The 19368-nt window shown below is 44.4% G+C and overlaps 1 protein-coding gene across 2 annotated transcripts in view; it reads right to left on the bottom strand.

Moving 5' to 3' along the window:
- The window catches only part of LOC137346960 (aromatic-L-amino-acid decarboxylase-like), a 186284-nt gene that overhangs the window by 76786 nt on the left and 90130 nt on the right, over positions 1–19368 (bottom strand). For both annotated transcript variants that reach the window (XM_068010926.1, XM_068010918.1), the window contains 2 exons: positions 15601–15744; positions 11364–11430 (listed from right to left, as the gene is read on the bottom strand). In XM_068010926.1, the coding sequence (XP_067867027.1) occupies positions 11364–11430; positions 15601–15744 (211 nt within the window). The remainder of the gene's footprint in view (positions 1–11363; positions 11431–15600; positions 15745–19368) is intronic.

Here is a 19368-nt window from a genome sequence, read left to right as displayed (position 1 = left end):
GAGGTGAACCCATGCTGACAAGGAATACCCTCCAAAGATGCAGCCAGCAGCAGCTCCACGCCAGGAACCAGCTGCCATGAGACACTAAATTTCATAACGGTTCTGGATAGCATGAGGAGCCAACCATATCCTGCAATCCTGATCCTCAGCTGTCATTAAGGAGTAGTAATAGAATAGTTAACAAAGACATTAATAGGCACCTGGGGAAGCACCATGTTTGGAAAGATTAGGGTGATTGTTTGCAGTTTGTAATTATAGTATTCGAATAGATCTGGCACTTTGCTATTCATGGAGGTTGCAGTTATACAGGAACTGGTAGGACAGGCAATGGATTGATGGGATGTCCCTTTATTGGCTATTCAGTCATTTATGGCATAGGAGGCCATTCAGCCAATCGAGTCCATGCCAGCTCTCCACTAGATCCTTGTAGTTCTGCAACTTTATTTCCTTTAAGTGCTCATCCAATTTTTTTGTGAAATCATTGATCGTCTTTGCTTTCACCATCCTCGTAAACAGCAAGTTCCAGGTCATTACCACTCACTGCGTAAAAAAAGTTCTTCCTCACATTCCCCCTGTATCTCTTTCTGAAAACCTTTAATCTGTGTCCCCTAGTCCTTGTACACTCAGTTAATGGGAACAGTTTCTCCTTGTCTAACTTATCTAAGCCTGTCATAATCTTGTATACCTCTGTCAAATCTCCCCTTAATCTCCTTTGTTCCAGGGATAACAACCCCAGCTTTTCCAAACCTAGTCTTGTAAATAAAATCCCCCATCACTGGAAACATTCTGGTAAATCTCCTCTGCACCCTCTCAAGGACCCTCACATCTTTCCTAAAGTACGGTGACCAGAACTAGACACAATGCTCTAGTTGGGGCCTAACAAGAGCTTTATAAAGGTTCAGCATAACTTCCCTGCTTTTGTACTCTATGCTTCTATCTATGAAGCCCAAGATTCCAAATGCTTTGCTAACCACTCACCTTCAAAGATCGATGCACATGCACCCCAGGTCCCTCTGTTCTTGCACACTCTTTAGAACTCGATATTGCCTTATCCTTTCCCTTCTGCCAAAATGCATCACCTCACACTCGTCTGCATTAAATTCCATCTGCCACCTGTCTGCCTATTCTGAAAGCCTATCTATGTCCTGTTGCAGGTGGTTCGTATCATCCTCACTGTTTGCCACTCCTGCAATTTCGGTATCATCGGCAAATTTTGAAAATCTATTCTGTATTCCAAGATTCAAGTCATTTATATATAGCAAAAAAAGGAATGGTCCTAGCACTGATCCTTGAGGAACACTACTGTCTACCATCCTCCAGTCTGAAAAACAACCATTTATCATGTCTCACTGTTTTCTGTCCTTTGAGCTATTTTTTTTAAACTAAGTGGACACTGACCCTCCTATTCCACGAGCCTCAATTTTTTTAACCAGCCTTTTATGTGGTACTTTATCAAATGCTTTCTTAAAATCGATATAGAGAACATCCACCGCATTCCCTTCATCAACCTTCTGTCACTTAATCAAAAAATTAAATTTGTTTAGTGAAGCATGATCTGCCTTTTACAAATCCGTGCTGGCTATTTTTAATTACTCAAACCTCTCCTGTTGATTTTTACCCTGATTATTGTTTCTAAAACCTTACCCACCATTGATATTAAACTAATTGATCTGTAGTTGCTAGGACTGCCCTTACAACCTTTCTTGAATGAGGGTGTCACATTTGCCACTCTCCAATCCTCTGGTACATCCCCTGTATCCAGGGAAGATTGGAAGTTTATGGCAAACCCGTCCGCTATCTTCACCCCTATTTCCTTTAGCAACCTGGGATGCAAGCCATCCAGACCAGGTGACTTATCTATCCTAAGCATAGCCAGCTTTTCCAGTACCTCCTCATTCTCAATTTTTACCCTCTTCATTGTCTCTACTCTCTCTGCTTTTACCCATATTTTGTCAGATTCCTCTTCTTTAGTAAACACCAATACAAAGTACTCATAGTATTCTAGAGTTGCTCTGTGCCTCAAACCATATATTACCTTCTTTGTCCCTAACAGGCCCCATTCCACCTCTTACTCCCTGCTTACTATTTACACACCAGAAGATGATTTTTGGGTTCCCTTTTATGTTGGCTGCCATTCTAATCTCATATTCTCTCTTTGCCAGTCTCACCTTTCCACTCAACTTATTGTATTTGGCCTGGCTCTCACTTGAAGAATTTACCTGGCATGTATCATAAATCTTTTTTTGTTTCATCATAATCGCTTACTCTCTCATCATCCAAGGAGCCCTGTTTTGGTTCCCCTGCCTTCCGCCCTTGTTGGAATGCATTAAGACCTGTACCTGAAGCATCTCTTTCTTAAAGATAACCCATTGTTCTGTTTGAGTTTTGCCTGTCAGTCTTTGGTTCCATTTTATCCTGTTTAGATCCCTTCCCATCGCATTGAAATTAACCGTCTTCCAATCTAGACATTCTACCTTCTATCCTTCCTTGCCTTTCTGCATTACGACTCTAAACCTTATGATACAATGATCACTCAAGTGCTCCCCCACAGACATTTGGTCCTCTTGGCCCACCTCATTTCCCAGCACCAAATTCACCAATGTCCCCTTTCTAGTTGGACTGAGAACATACTGATCAAGGAAGTTCTCCTGAACACAATCCAGAAATTCTTCCCCCTCCTTTCCCTGTACTCTAAAATTATCCCAATCGAAATTTGGGTAATTAAAGTCCCCAATATCACCATTCTATAGTTCTTGCACATCTCTGTGATTTCCCTTCAGAATTGTTCCACTATCTCTCTCTCTCACCATTTGGAGGCCTATGAGGAAGGAGGCAATGCTGAATCTGGTTCTGAGGAATGAGGTGGGGTAAGTGGATCAAGTGTCAGGAGGGCAATATTTAGGAGACAGTGATCATAGTATCATAAGGTTTAGGTGAGCTATGGAAAATGCCAAAGAGCAATCCAGAGTAAAAATAATTAATTGAGAGGGGGCAATTTCAATGGGGTGAGCATGGATCTGGCCCAGGTAAATTGGAATCAAAGATTGGCAGAGAAAACTGTAATTAAACAATGGGCTGCTTTTAAAGAGGGGATTGTTTGGATACAGTGGAGGTACATTCCAATTAAGGGGAATGGCAGAACAAAACAGTGGTGCAGTGGTTAGCACTGCAGCCTCACAGCTCCAGTGACCCGGGTTCAAATCTGGGTACTGCCTGTGTGGAGTTTGCAAGTTCTCCCTGTGTTTGCGTGGGTTTCCTCCGGGTTCTCCGGTTTCCTCCCACATGCCAAACACTTGCAGGTTGATAGGTAAATTGGCCATCAGCAATTGCCCCTCGTATAGGTACGTGGTAGGGAAATATAGGGACAGGTGGGGATGTGGTAGGAATATGGAATTAGTGTAGGATTAGTATAAATGGGTGGTTGATGGTCGGCACAGACTCGGTGGGCCGAAGGGCCTGTTTCAGTGCTGTATCTCTAAACTAAACTAAACTAAAAATGAAGTGAGAGCTCTCTTGATGGCGAAAGCTATAAAAGAATAAGATGAAGCAGAAAAAGGATGACAGATGTCAGGTTGATAATAAGTCAGAACCAGGCTAAATATAGCAACTTCAGAGGGGAAGTGCAAAAGGAAATGAGAGGCAAAGAGAGAGTATGAGAAGAGACTGGCAGCCAACATAAAAGGGAATCCAAAAGTCTTCGATAGACATAAATATTGAAAGGGTGGTAAAAAGTAGAGTGAATTAGGGAACCAAAAGGGGATTTATACATGGAGGCAGAGAGCATGGCTGAGGTACAAAATGAGTCCTTTGCATCTGTTTTTACTTAGGAAGAAAATGTTGCCCAACTCATTGTGAAAGAGCAGGTAGTTGAGACACTGGGCTGAATTTTACCGGCCCCTCGACGGTGCGGGGGCCGGTAAAATGCTGTGGGGAGAGGCCCGCCTCAACCCGCGACGTCAGGAAGGGCCCAGCCCATATTACCAGCGGCGGCGGGACCTTGGTGCGGCCCCCCCCCCCACCCCCGCACCCCCGCTGCCTGGCGGCAGCACCACAATTAACATATAGTAAACAGTACTTACCTTTGCTGATTATGCAGCCCACCGCCTCTCCACTGTCACTTCCGGATTTTTCGATGAATGGGTGGCCGTCACATGCTGTCCCATTCACGATTGGAAAAGCCGACGGGTCCACAGAGGCAGAAGGTTTCGCAGCAGTAGGTACATTTTTTTTCAGGGGTCTCACTCTGCATTCTTAAAGGGAAGGGGTCTGGGATTACTGGTGGGACAGCTCTGCTGGCATGAAGGGAGCTACTGTGTACCATCCCTCCGTTAACAGTGTATGCTCTGTCTGTTCGTGCTTGTGAGGGAGCAATGGCACACTCGGCACCCTGTGTGTGGGGAAGGTGCCAGAAAAGGCAGGAGCATTAAGGTTGCATGGATGGCGGGGACAATCGATTCAGCTAGTAGGATCTTGATGTGGTCATGCTGTGCTACTCCAACTGTTGGCCAAGGTGGGCAATGCCATGGCATGCCACATAGTTGATCCGGGAAAGCAGCTGATGTACCCATCAACACCAATTCCTGTGCTGTTATGAACCTTCAAATACATAAAGGGCTCAACTTTATTTATCACATGGAAATATGCTCATCTTCTGCTCGTGAGGATCGGTATGCACCAGAGGCAATATCAACAGGCAGGTGTGATCCACGTAGAGGCCCCGGTCATGAGCAGCAGCCCCCAAGGGGAGCCCACCATTACAGTTGCTGTGCATCTACAGGCCCCGCATGACATGCCACCAGATGTCAGAGCCTCTGCACCTTTTTAGGGGCCCACCAGAGACCTTTGTGGGGTCACACAGTCAGCAGTGCACTGCAGCATCATGGAGGTCACCAATGCCCTGCACCGGAGGGCCAGTGAGTATGTCCGCTTCAGGACGGACTCTCACAGCCAGGCCCAGAAGGCCATTGGTTCTGGCACCTTTGCCAGAGAACCATAGGTTGTAATGTTCATAGACTGCACTCATGTACACATCAGGCCTCCTGCCAGGCTATCACCTGCAGACGTCACATTAAAGGAGCCCTCTCAATCTAGGTGAAGCTGGTATGTGATCACCGCAGATGCTTGCTTCGAATGTGTGACCGCTTCTCAGGCAGCTGCCATGACACCTGGGTCTTGTGCCAGTCCCGGCTGCCACCGCTGTTCACTAAACTGGCTCAGAAGGAGGGGTAGCTTCTTGGAGATAAGAGCTATCCTTTGCAGACATGGCTCCCGACACCAGAGACCCCACCACTGCTGCAGAGGAGAGATACAACGCCAGCCACTGAGCTACATGAGTCACCATTGAGCAGGAGATCGGCATGCTTAAAGAGCACCTCCAATGTCTGTATGGATGGGGTAATGCCCTGTACCATGGGCCGAAAAGGTCAGCTCCTTTCTTTTCTGCTTTGCACAACTACACACCCAATAGGGGCCAGACCTGGCATGATGAGAAGAGACGTCAACAGGATTCTTCCTCGGACTATGAGGACACTGAGGACCTACAACATGAAAGACGTATGGCACCTAGGCTCTGCACACAGGGCGAGCAGTGAGGTAGGAATGTACGGAAGTGGCTTATCAAAGGCTCTCTGCACCATAGGAACCAACGTGAGCTCTGCAAGCCACACATCACCCTCGCTCACCTGCTGTGCACCAGTCCACATCTGCTGCATCCCTGTGTAAACCATTAGAGTCAGCAGCTGACTGAGCCAATGTCCATGTCACTGCATCCGTGGAGACGCTCATGAGTAATGGTGGCATGGCAATGATATTGCATACGTGAGCTCTCCTGAAGGGCCAACGGTGCAAAGGGATGTGACATTGGCGCTACATGCTGGCACACATCATTCGCACAGAGAAAAGGACACACATGTTGATGAGGAACATTTAGTGAAAGACATATTTACATTGCTGTGACACCCATGCATTCCCATTTGTGTCAGTGTGTTCGCTGTAAACCTCTAATACCTTATATGGTCTATTTAAGTCTCACATCCTGGAATGTGCAAATTTAAGATTATTCACCCAGCTGCGGCACGCCTACAAGAAGGAATGTTACACTTGAGTGGGAGAAGAGGATCACAACTTCACAGGACACTGGGACACAGCAGGGTAAGCATGTGGTGGCAAAGCAGAAAGTGCTGGGATCACTCAGCAGGTCAGGCAGCATCTGTGGAGAGACAAGCAGAGTTAACTTTCAGGTCGGTGAACTTGGACAAGTTAACTCTGCTTCTCTCTCCACAGATGCTGCCTGACTTCCTGGATTTCTGCAGCACTTTCTGCTTTGCTGCCAGATTGACAGCAGCCCCACTCTTCAGCAGTCAGGTATGTATTCTTTGACAGCTGTCAGGAAGCAGGTGCTGGGGCGCTTAAAATAGGGCTGCTGCACAACTGTCAAAACTTTCACTGTGCCGAATGTCTCGCCTCTCCCCACATAATAATGTGGGCGGGGGGGAGGAGTGGCGAGCGGCCTCTTAGGAAATGCGAATGCGGGTGCACCGCCGAGTTCAAAGGACGCTGCGGCGGAACGCGACGCCCCAATAAAATTCAGCCCACTATATGAGCCAAAAATTGATGAAGTGAAGGTATTAGAAAGGCTGGCTGTACTTAAAGTTCATAAGTCACCAGAATCAGATCAGATGCATCCGAGGATACTGAGGGAAGTAAGGGTGGAAATTGCGAAAGCACTAGCTACAATCTTCCAACCTTCCTTAGACACAGAGGTGGTGCCAGAGGACTTGAGACTGTAAATGTTACACCCTTGTTCAAAAAATGGAGTAAGGATAAACTCAGTAACTACAGGCCAGTCAGTTTAACCTCTGTTATGAGAAAGCTTTTAGAAACCATAATCTAGGACAAGATTAACAGTCACTTGGACAAATGTGGATTAATTAATGAAAGCCAGTACACATTTGTTCAGGGAAAATCATGTTTAACTAATGTTATTGAATTTTTGATGAAGTAACAGAGAGGGCTGATGAGGGTAATGCAGCTGATGTGATGTATATGGACTCCCAAAAGACATTTAATAAAGTGCCATATAACAGGCTTGTCAGCAAAGTCAAAGTCCATGGAATAAAAGGGACATTGGCAGCATAGATACAAGGTTGGCTGAGTGACAGGAAACAGAGAGAAATAAGGAACGGTTGTTTTTCACACTGGAGAAAGGTATACAGTGGGCTTCCCCAGGGAATGGGATTAGGACCATTGCTTTTCTTGATATATATGAATGACCTTTCCGAAAATTTTGAAATTTGCAGATGAAAAACCTGGAAGTATTCTGAACTGTGAGGAGGATAGTGATGGACTTCAGGAGGACATAGACATTGGTGGAATGGGCAGACGTGTGGCAGATGAAATTTAATGCAGAGAGATGTAATGTGATACACTTTGGTAGGAAGAATGAGGAAAGGCAATATAAAAGAAAAGGACAGGATTCCAAAGGGGTGCAGGAGCAAAGTGACTTGGGGAAATATGTACACAAATAGTTGAAGGTGGCAGGGCAGGTTGAAAAAACAGTTAATAAGGCTTATGAGATCCTGGACTTTATAAATAGAGGCATAGAGTACAAAAACAGGGAAGTTATGGTGAACCTTTATAAAACTGGTTTGGCCAACTGGAATATTATGTCTAATTCTGGGTACCATGCTTTAGGAAGGATGTCCAGGTCTTCAAGAGGTTGCAGAGGATGGGTGCAGCACCACCAATCCTCAAGAAGCGTGACACCATCCAAGACAAAGCACCCACTTGATTGGCACCCCATCCACCACCTTCAACATTCACTCCCTTCGCCACCGACGCACAGTGGCAGCTGTGTGTACCATCTACAAGATGCACTGCAGCAACTCACCAAGGCTCCTTTGACAGCACCTTCCAAACCCGCGACCTCTACCACCTAGAAGGACAAGGGCAGCAGATGCTTGGGAATACCACCACCTGCAAGTTCCCCTCCAAGCCACAGACCATCCTGACTTGGAACTATATTGCCATTCCTTCAGTGTTGCTGGATCAAAATCCTGGAACTCCCTTCCAAACAGCCACTCCATAAAACTGTATGGCCCTTTCTTCTGCCTTGCTGAAATTCCAATGGTCATGAATTGTGCTGCTCCACTGTGAAAGGCATCAGTGATCGAATGATTACACGCCCATGCTGCTCCCTGGTTGATGTTGCAGAGATCCCACATGGCTTCTTGAAATGACCTTATGCCGCAGAAGTCGAGGGCTATGATAATATCCATAGGCACTGAGAGCATTGCAGGCAGATGGATTTGGTTTCCTATCTTCCTGTCATGGGTCACAGATGCCTTGTCGTATCTTTGGTAAAGTGCATTCCTTTCATGCAGAGCTCCTCAGAGGTTCTTCATATGCTGCATGTATATTCTTTGGAGTTTTGTAATATTTGATGGGCTGTGTTGTATATTGTTGTTAGCGTAGATAAAGCATTGTTTACCGATGTCTTGGAGTCTTTGTATGGCTCAATAGTAACTCGTTTATTTTATATGTGTAACTATTTACACTCTCATTAAGCGTTTCCAGCTCGCACCTCTCATGATATTTCTCACTTCTTCCAATATGACTATTATATCATCACTACAGGGGCGGGGTTACTCTTACTGTCTCAAACATTAAACCTTTCAGACCCTTATCTCCCCCTCTGTCCGAAAAGGTTGCACAACCCTGCCCTAGAATAAGGTATTAATCTAGTGAAGCTACGACACAACTACCTGTATGGTAAATACAAAAGCAGCTTGCTCTGGGCAGAGATAAGTTCTCTCACAATCAATGAATTGGAGAAAAGCTCTGTAGCTCTACCATATCCAGCTAAGAATGGCAGTTGACAATCAGGCAAATAGTTGGAGGAGGCTCTGCATATAGTCCCATTCACCCAGCATGCAAATTCGACAAATGTTTGCTCATGTATTCATCTACAAGTGCCAAATGGATGATGCAAACTAGCACTCTCCCAAGGTCCCCATCAGCATAGATATATTGTCCAGTCAATTTGATACATCCACGTGACCTTTAAAGAGTGGCTGACTCCACTTGACATGGTGGAAGCTACAAGCTCTGACAACATCCCGGCTACACTGGAAGAACTGCTTACCACAGGTAATTGTCCCAATAGCCAAGCTATTCCAGTGCAGTTATGACACTGACATAAATGATTTGGCATCTACCAAACAATGAGGAAAAATGCCTAGGTATGTCTTATCCACCAAAAACTCGACAAATCTAATCCAGCCAATTAATACCCAGTCATCAGCAAAATGATCAAAGGAATCATCAATAGTACCAACAAGCAACAGTAAGTCACCAGCAATCTCTTTGGTGACAGTTAGCTTGGGCTCATTGTAGCCTTGATTGAGAGAAAGATGAAAATTTTAAATGCCAGGAGAGCAGTAAAAGTAGATGCCTTCAATATCAAGACAGTATTTGACTCAATATAGCATGAAGGAGCTTTAGTATAACCGAGGTCAATGGATTTCAAGGGGCACACCCTGTACTGGAATCAATATCCAGCCCCTCCATCACATGAGCACTTTAGCTGCAGTATGTTAATATCAATAGAATGCATTGCCGCAGTGATGTGCTCGAGACTGGAGTGAAGTTCAGTTGAGTTTGGTATAGGATATGAGACAAAGTCAGAGAGACAAAGACTGTAGCAGCTGAACATAAATTCTTCTCCTTTTATTCTGTCTGTTTTAGTTTCAATTTGCTAGCATGTGTGTTCTACAGCAGCCTCTACAGTACACGATACACAATAGGCACATTACCTGTACCACCAAGAAGAACAAGAGCATCACCGCCAAGTCACTTGAACAAATATTACTATTCCTTCAGCATCACTGGGCCCACTTCTTTATTTCCCTACTTTACACCATTGCTGGAACACCATCACAATAATGGCTGCAGCGGTTCATGGAGAAAGCACAAAAATAATTTTCCAGGAAACTAGAGAGGGACAATAAATGTAACCTTGTTGGTGTTGCACACATTCCGAGGACAAATATAAAGTACACTCTCCCAACTCCCTCCACCCCAGGGTGTTTACCACCTTGACAGTAGGTGAGACAAGCTATTATGAAGTGTTCATTTGAATCTTGTTGGTGAGATGCAACACCTCTTCTTGGTGAACATCTGGGTATAAAGAAGATATTTAACACTGTTCCAAGTAATGAATGCCTTAAAACAATGTATAAGTGAAGGAAGAAATGAAGGAAAAAGTAGTTGAATAAATCCATTAAGTATGAAAATCAAAGAATGATATAGCTATTATCTTGGGGGAGACTGCTGACCTCCCACTCCTCCAACTCTCTCTATCATCTCTCTGCCTATAATCTCCAGAGCACTCTTGTATAAGTAGTTAAGTTTTATAGCTCTGGATAACTCCTTCCTGTCGTATGCACTGCATTCTGTTATGTGTAGCCTTCTCCTAAACATAGATTTGAAAAGGACATATGTTGAAAAGTCACAGGTGAGAGAAGATAGGTGCCATTCATGTGTCCAGGACACGAGCTAACTCTATGTGAGTGTGAGAACATCCAGCGCCAAGGAACCTTGTGCTACCATTGTATTGGCCACATTTAATGGGTGATACTTTCAGCACTTTAAGATTGTACTGGGTAATGCTACAACAAAAGAATATAAGCCTGCTGTTGTATTTACAAAGATCACAATTTGGCTCTATTAACTATATTCTCCCACTGAAACTGCACGCCAAGTTCATAGTGAAGAGCAATACCAATATTCTGCAAAGTCACCTGGAACAATGTTGTCACATGTTTGTCTATTTAACTTCGCAAAAAATGTCTTCCTCACCTGCTCCCAGTTCAGGCCATAGGTGAGACTTGTTGATGCAATGTGTCACTATGATCCATGCCACTATAATGGTACTACTCAATTCCAGGGCAGCTTCCTGCTCTAAGCCTGATTGCTGAACGAGGCCATTTTACCCTCACTGATTTTCCAGCAATCACCTTAAAAGCAAGGAAACCTTACCAACATTCGCACGCTTGGCTAAGCGTTGGAACCGCCATCAACATATATAATTGAACTGACTTTGCATTATGGTGCAAAATCAATTTGTTGCCTCCAATTCATAAATTTGCTTGCACAGTGATTCAGGCAAAATGCTATTGGGACTGTTTAATCTGTCATATATCTTTATCCTTGTGCAGCAGCTATACACTAATCCCTGTTGTAACCATAGGAATAATGTTAACAGGTCAGAGAATCTGAACAGAAAAAATTCAAAGGCTGGACTTTGCCTTTATCTTTAATGAGGAAAGCAGTATAAATATAAAATATAAACAAGATATTCTTACAGATAGGTCCCAGCTCCATAATGTTATCGAACGCACAGGAAGGAGTGGTGCCAAGTGTTGCGCAAAGCTGTGGATATATAAAAAAATAAAGAAAATTAGCTGACTCCATCATTCACTTTCTTTCACTCTAGCAAAGGGGATATAAAGAGAAAAAAAGAGAAAATTATCTGACTGCAGCATTCATTCTGTTTCACGCAAGTAAAACGGGATGAGAAGGCCTTCCCTCTCAGCTGACTATCATTTGGCGGTATTCAAGAACCCACACTTCAATTGCCCTGTGAAATCTGGGCTGATTACTTTCCAATTGTGCACTTCTGTGAATAAGAGTTTTCTCCTATTGGGTGCACTGTTCAGAATTTCACATTGTCTGTAAGATTGGGAAACACTGTTCCCTCAGTAGGACTGCAACAAGTTCAGGCAGTGGTAGAAGAGCAGGAAGACTGCAATGAAGAAGAAACACTGTCACTCTCACACTCACAGCCACCAGCTCAGATACTGACACTGCACATACTTTGGAGGATAGCAAAGAGGTGTACCTGCACATGGAGAGACACTGGGGATAAGTGGCCTACACCCAGGACAGGAGACAAGGGTAGCACAGATGCCAGTTCACCAGAGGACGAGGTCACACATGGGTTCTATTGCACAGGACTCAGATCAGGACTTTGATGAGGTGGCCTACAGATGAAGGCTTATGGATTATACAGAAAGACAAGCTTGGTGCATTGGCAGGCCTGCCAGAAAGCCTGTGATCAATGTCAAGGAGCATGAAGGAGTCAGCACCAACTTGGCACCAGGCTTTGTGCAAAACTTGGAGACCATCGTTTCCGGTGTGGAGGTTGTAGCCACCTCCATTAGAATACTTCCAGACCCAACCATGATGCAGCAGCTGATGGGCGATGTCTTAGCTCTAATTCGGTAGCTTCTGCATGTGCTGCAATGTCTGACTGCTGCAGTTGAACCTCTGGCTGCTGTCATACAAAGTCAGCTTGCTGCCACCCAAGTTCAGACTGCTACCATCATAACTTGAACTGGCAGATGCCAGTGTTCAAATGGCGTTGCAGGCTGTCACAGCAGTGCAGCAATCTATCTTCCAACTGATTGCTAGGATTGCTGAGGCACACTCCGGCAAAATGGTAGTGGTTTCATGGTGCATGAACCTGTTGTCCTCGCTCAGGATGGCAGCATTCGTCCTTCCACCACTGCCAGTTCACCAATGCCCTTGCTCTTCCCTGCCAGCCAGTCAGCCAGCTCGGACAGCTGCTGTCCATGCTTAGATGGTGCAGTTTGAAGCCGGGCCTCCTAGGTCCAGAGCTGCCCGAGGTTATCCTACAAGGCCATCTGCAGTCTCCTTCACTGAAAGCCAACTGCCTTCCACCATCCATGCTGCAGACACTGGGGTAGCATTGCACATGAGCAATAGGACAGGCAAAGGCACATGGAAGACAGGCACTAAGGAAATACGCAATAGTGATTTGTGTGAGGTTTATAGAATAATGAAGCGACTAAATTGTGTTTATGTCCATCAATTATTTCACTTGAATAGGTTATGTAAGGGCAGAACTCTGTCAGATGTGAGATGGTTCTTCTTTTCCTGGGGGATAGTGGACATTAGAACAGATTGCCAACTCATCTGATGAACACAAATTCACTGTATTAAGTGAGATCTGGACCTGCTTCCGTCTGGGGAGGAGATGATCTTATACAGAAGGTAAGTATCCTGATTTATAAAGCAGGGCCAAAGTGATCTCATGGACATGTTTTGATCACCTAAGGGGATTGGAGAGGAATTTTTCAGTTTTTTTTCTCCTTTAATTGACCTGAAGTATTATCTGCTTTTTCACCTATCCTAGAAGCTTACAATGCACAGGGCATCATGACTATGTGGGATAGGTTGGATGGACCAGCAAGCTTTTCCTATCTGTCATTTTCTAATGTGCAACAGCATCCTTCCATCTGCTCTACTGAAGCCACTGAGGGAGGCCCTCATAGAGACATAGAAATTTACAGCACAGAAGGAGGCCATACAGCCCATCATATCTGTGCTGGCTGAAAAAGAGCAATCCAGCCTAATCCCACTTCCCAGCTCTTGGCCTGTAGCCCTGCAGGTTACAGCTCCTCACGTGCACATTCAAGTAACTTTTTAAATGCGCTGAAGGTTTCTGCCTCTATCATCCTTCAGGCAGTGACTTCCAGACCCCCATCACCCTTGGGATGTAGAATTTTCTACTCAACTCTGCTGTAATTCTTTAACTATTCTGTGCCCTCTATACCTTGTTGGATGAACTCAAGTTTAGGGAGGGTGGAAGATGGAAACTGCCCAGGAAACCTTTGGAATTGTCAAGTCTTGAGGTAACAAAGGCATGGATAAGGGTTTCAGAAGCAGATGAGCTGAGGCAGGGGCAGAGATGGGCAATGTTATGGAGGTGGAAAGAGGAGATCTTGGTGATGGAGTGGCTATGTGGTTGGAAGCTCATCTTGGGGTCAAATACAACACCGAGGTTACAAACGGTCTGGTTCAGCCAGACATTGGTTAATCACTGTACATTACCTATCACATCACAGTAATAATGAAAACTCCAACAAGTTTCATGTAGGGGTAGAGGGTTGAGAAGAGATGACCCTGTGAGACGATGCTGTGAGGCGTGTGACTGCAGTTCTGTGTGTCTTCCTCTCTAATTTTTCATCCTTGGGATGAGGGGAGGATGCTTGGCTTTTACCTGGCATGTTCCAATAGTATGACTAAGCTAGGAGCTCGCACTGTGGGAAATCAAAGATAATCAAACCAGTGGACTACCATTCTGGTGTACATGTGTGGGTGACACATTCTTGGATGATTTATGTGCATTAGCTGCATTAGCACCAGTCCACAAATAATCTATAAAATCTCTATTTAATTTTAATAACTATCTATAAATTCAAAATATATTTTTGTTTGTTTTTTGATGCAAATAAATGCTCATATGGATCATGTGTAAGAATAAGAAGAAAACACAATGATTGACATATTAAAAACTGATAATGTATGAGGTAATTAAAAAAATGACCGCCTGCAATTTTCCATGTTTGGAGAAGAGATTACATCTAAAACAGATCTCTTTCTTCACTCTAACCACATATATTTACCAATGCATTATTGGATTTATTTTATTGCTCAGAAATGTCCAGAAATTTATTACACCCTTAAGCTGAGGGAAGCTGAAAGATAATGAGATTTAGTTTAATCTTTGTGGCCATGTGTCAGCTACACAAACAGGGCAGGAAGCTCTGCAGGCTCAACTGGCTTAAAAAAAACAGTGAATGTTCCAACTATGCTTAATTTGTAGACATAAAGTTTAAAAAAATAATGGATTTAGGACTCCAGAACAATTCATGAGTCATCTGCCTGGCATTCAGGCCCACAGATTTAAGTTATTGTAGAAAAAAAATGGAGCTTGCTGATAATGTTCACCCTATTTTGGAACAGTGTTAATTCACTCTTTTCTCCATTAATTTATAGCCAATGGATATATTGCAATAAATGTCTGTAAGTTATCTCTTACAAATCATTATTTGTAATAAAAAGACAGTGAATATTAATAAGTATCTAGAGATAATATGATTATATTAAAGGAACAAGGAGTTGTGTTTGCTAATTGTTGTTAGCTCTGTTGCACGTTGCATTCATTAGAACCTCAAATAAAAAATGTATTTTTCAGCACCATACAAATTCGGGTTATTTTTATTTAGAATTATTTACATATTCAAATTGGGAAGGAGTACAGCTTCTGTTGAACCGTTGTACTCAATATGCCAGTTAAGTCAGTTTTATGGTGATAATGGCTGTTCACAGTGGGCATAAGTCCAGGCCCAAATGTTGCAGTTGTACTAATCCACAGTTATTAATTCATCTAATATTATCTACAACTTAATAACCTATGGTCGGTGGCGCAATGTGTTTGGGTAACAACACTTAAGGTTAACTTAATGCGGCACAACTCCAAGCCAGGAAATTGGGAGCGTTATGAATGTGGGTCCGTAATCTCTCTATGCATCAGTGAAATGATGCTTCCAGGGCCTCACCTCACAAAAATTACCTGTTAATGCCACAAAAAGCCAGTGTGCATGTTTTATGCAGGCCATTTAATGATGCAAATAATTTATGGTTTGAGCCCACAAGAAGGCAGAACAAAATAGAAAAATAATGAAGTATTATAAAGCTAGTTTCTGACCAAATATAATGAAAATGTTCGCTTACATAGAAAGGGATTAGACCCAAGGCTTTATCTTCTTCCAAAGCTTGTTTTAGATTCTCTCCACGGAGACTGAATTTCTCGTCAGTGGGTAATTTTCTCATTTTGATCCCAGCAATCAATCCAGCTCGTTCTACAGAAGAGTGAGACTGACGAAGAAATAATGATTGTTTAAAAATTGGACATAATTGGCAAATAAACATTAATTGCACTGTTAAGCCACCACTGAGAATCGATTAAAAACAGTAAAAAAAAAATAATTTTAAAAAGTTTCTTTCTTCCTGAGTGCACTGACTCAGCACTACATATGGGCTCAATTTTAACTCTGTGCAAGTGATTGGATTTTGAATGAGTTAAAATCTTGCTCGATTTTTGCAGCCCTCCAGTACCTCATCCAAGTTTCCATTCAAGCATGAGCTCAGACAGTGAGCAGTGGCATCATAGCTGAACTGAACATAAGTAAATGCACAATTCTCAACAGGAATTAATGAACGACAATCATGAGTGGGGACCCTGGTTGATTTTTTCCCCCTACTCGAGCTATAACTAGATAGATTGGAGGTTGGCTAAATCATTGAAATCATTGTAACAAATGCATGGGTGAGGATTTTAGCAGCAAATGGGCTCAGACAGGGGCAGAGTAGGGTGATATTTGGGAGGTGGATGTAAGGAGTCTTTGTGATGGAGAGGATATGGGGTAGATATAACTGCAGTGCCTCAACTGCTGCCTCAACTGAGATGAGCTAATTTAGCACATATAAGGAATTGAACCTCAACCTTTCTGGTTTACATGGCCTAGTTGCATATGATGTGATGCATTCATCCACTGAACCATTCATGGAGCTTAAAACTCATCATTGAATACATCTAGAATGTCAGCTTACATCAGTTGTTGCATTCTAGCCAGTCCTTTCAGCAATGATATATTTTCTGGTTCTTTGTTAGATATTCTGCTTGGGTTCAGTTTCCTGCAACCACTCCTGTAAGTGGATCTCGCATCCCCTATTGTTTGAAGTGAGTTTGTACCTGTCCAATAACTAGGTAAGCAATGACAAGACTCAGGAATCAAACAAAGCCCTTGCCCCCACTGTATACTGACTTACAGGAATGTAACATATGCTTCCACGTGTTTCTCCACTCTGTGGCTGGAATTTTATGCCCCCTCAGGAGTGGGCTGGTGGCATGGGGGCGGGGGGGGGGGGGGGTGATGGCTTTGTAAAATTGAGTGGGAAGGTGCTGTTCCCGACAACTTCTGTATTTTACCAGTGGCGATCGTGTGGCTGAGGACCCCCAGGAGACTGCCAAATAAAACCTGGTGGGCTCGTTGCGGGCTGGGTGGGCCCTCCTGAATGGGCACCCTGTGCCCCATGGAGGGTCCCCTCCCTATGGCCCAACCGCACCCACTACACAACACTCCCCCCAACCGAACCCCCTTTCTTCGCCGGGGCCTGGCCAATTGTCCGCAGTGACGCCCCAGAGACTTATGTTGCTTCCGGACCAGCGTCCCTCTTGCTGCTAAAACTGTATGCAGTCCCAGCAGTGGCCACTGCTCCCGGTGGCGTTGCTGGGATTGAGAGCTGCCAGCCCGCTGATTGGTTGGAGCTCTTGGAGGCAGGACGTCCTGCCTCAGAGGGGCGGAAGTCCCGCCCAAGGCCAATTAAGGGCCTGGGGGATGTAAAATCCTGCTGTGGTTCCCAACATAAAATTCAGGCTATTGATAGATAGATAGAATATAAACTCTATTAGGCTAAGTCTGATGCAATAAAGCAACAGACAACTAATTCTAGCATAGCAAAAGATTCTCCTGCAACGGTTTCTCTTGTCACTCCCACATTGGATATATATTTGATCCCTCCTATTTCTCACCTTTATGCTGCCCATTAGTGACACCATCAAAGAGACGAGGTTCCACATATACGCTGACAATACCCAGCTTTACCTCACCACCACCTCTCTCAATCCTACCACTGCCTCTGTGTTGTCTGACTATTTGCCCAAAATCCAGTCCTAGCTGAGCAGAAATTTCCTCCAATTAAACATTAGGAATATCAAAGCCATTGTCTTCAATCCCCATTGGAAGCCTGTGACCAGTGGTGTACCCGAGCATGTCTACCTGATCCGAACCTGACTGGGCCCGATGACATGTGTTGGGTTCGGGTCAGGTCGGGTCACTCTTCCGTGTCCGGCATTCGGGCTCGGATCGGGTCGGGCCAATTCGGACACAGCGACAGCCAGGATGTCAAGGCATGAAACGTGCATCCGGACTGCGCATTAGTCTGCAATGAGCAATTCCATCCAAGGTAGAGCACAACCTCTTTAATATAAGCAACTTCATTCTGGTGGTCGGGTCGGGTCGGGTTGGGTGCGGGAAAAAATCAAATGACTCGGGCCAGGTCGGGCTCAGGTCGGATGTGGTTCTGTCGGGCTTGGGTTGGGTTTCAATTGTAGACCCGAGCAAGCCTTTATAGCGCAGGGATCGGTGCTGGGACCCTTGATGTTTGTAGTGCACATTAATGATTTAGATGTGAAAATAGGAGGTATGATCAGTAAGTTCGCAGATGACACGAAAATTGGTGGTGTCGTAAATAGTGAGGAGGAAAGCCTTAGATTACAGGACGATGTAGATGGGCTGGTAAAATGGGCAGAGCAATGGCAAATGGAATTTAATCTTGCGAAATGTGAAGTGATGCATTTTGGGAGGACTAACAAGGCAAGGAAATATACAATGGGTGGTAGGACCTAGGAAGTACAGAGGGTCAGAGGGATATTTGTGTACTTGTCCATACATCACTCAAGGCAGCAGCACATGTAGATAAGGTGGTTAGGAAGGCATATGGGATACTTGACTTTATTAGCTGAGGCAGAGAATTTCAGAGCAGGGAGGTTATGATGGAGCTGTATAAAACTCTAGTTAGGCCACAGCTGGAGTACTGTGTACAGTTCTGGTCACCACACTATAGGAAGGATGTGATTGCACTGGAGAGGGTGCAGAGGAGATTCACCAGGATGTTGCCTGGGCTGGAGCATTTCAGCTATGAAGAGAGACTGGATAGGCTAGGGTTGTTTTCCTGAGAGCAGGGAAGGGTGAGGAGGGACATGATTGAGGTATACAAAATTATGAGGAGCATAGATAGGGTAGATAGGAAGAAACTTTTTCCCTTAGTAGAGGTGCCAATAACCAGGGGGCATAGGTTTAAGGTAAGGGGCAGGAGGTTTAGAGGGGATTTGAGGAAAAATGTTTTCACCCAGAGGGTGGTTGGAATCTGGAACGCACTGCCTAAAGCGGTGGTAGAGGCAGGAACCCTCACAACATTTAAGGAGTATTTAGATGAGCACTTGAAATGCCATTGCATACAAGGCTATGGGCCAAGTGCTGGAAAATGGGATTAGAATAGATATGTGCTTGATGGCCAGCACGGACAGGATGGGTTGAAGGGCCTGTTTCTGTGCTGTATTACTCTATGACTCTAAATTCTGTTCGCCCTTCAGTCCATGCTCATCGACCTACATTAGTTCCTGATCCACCAACTTGATTTTTAAATTATCAGCTTCATTTTCAAATCCCTCCATGACCTCTCCCCTCCCTACCTCGGTAATCTCTTCAACCTTACAACACCCCAACCCCTCTCGAGAACTCTGCTTTACTTTAACTATGGCCTCTTGTGCACATCCCACTTCCTTAGCTCCACCATTGGCGGCTGTGCATTCAGCCAACTAGGACCGAAACTTTAGAATCCCCTCCCCAATTTATTCCAATATAAACCACCTCACAC

Source organism: Heterodontus francisci, chromosome 2 (assembly GCF_036365525.1).
Source record: "Heterodontus francisci isolate sHetFra1 chromosome 2, sHetFra1.hap1, whole genome shotgun sequence".
NCBI lineage: Eukaryota > Metazoa > Chordata > Chondrichthyes > Heterodontiformes > Heterodontidae > Heterodontus > Heterodontus francisci.
The sequence above is the reverse complement of the archived record's forward strand: the minus strand, read 5'-3'. Positions and strand labels throughout refer to the sequence as shown.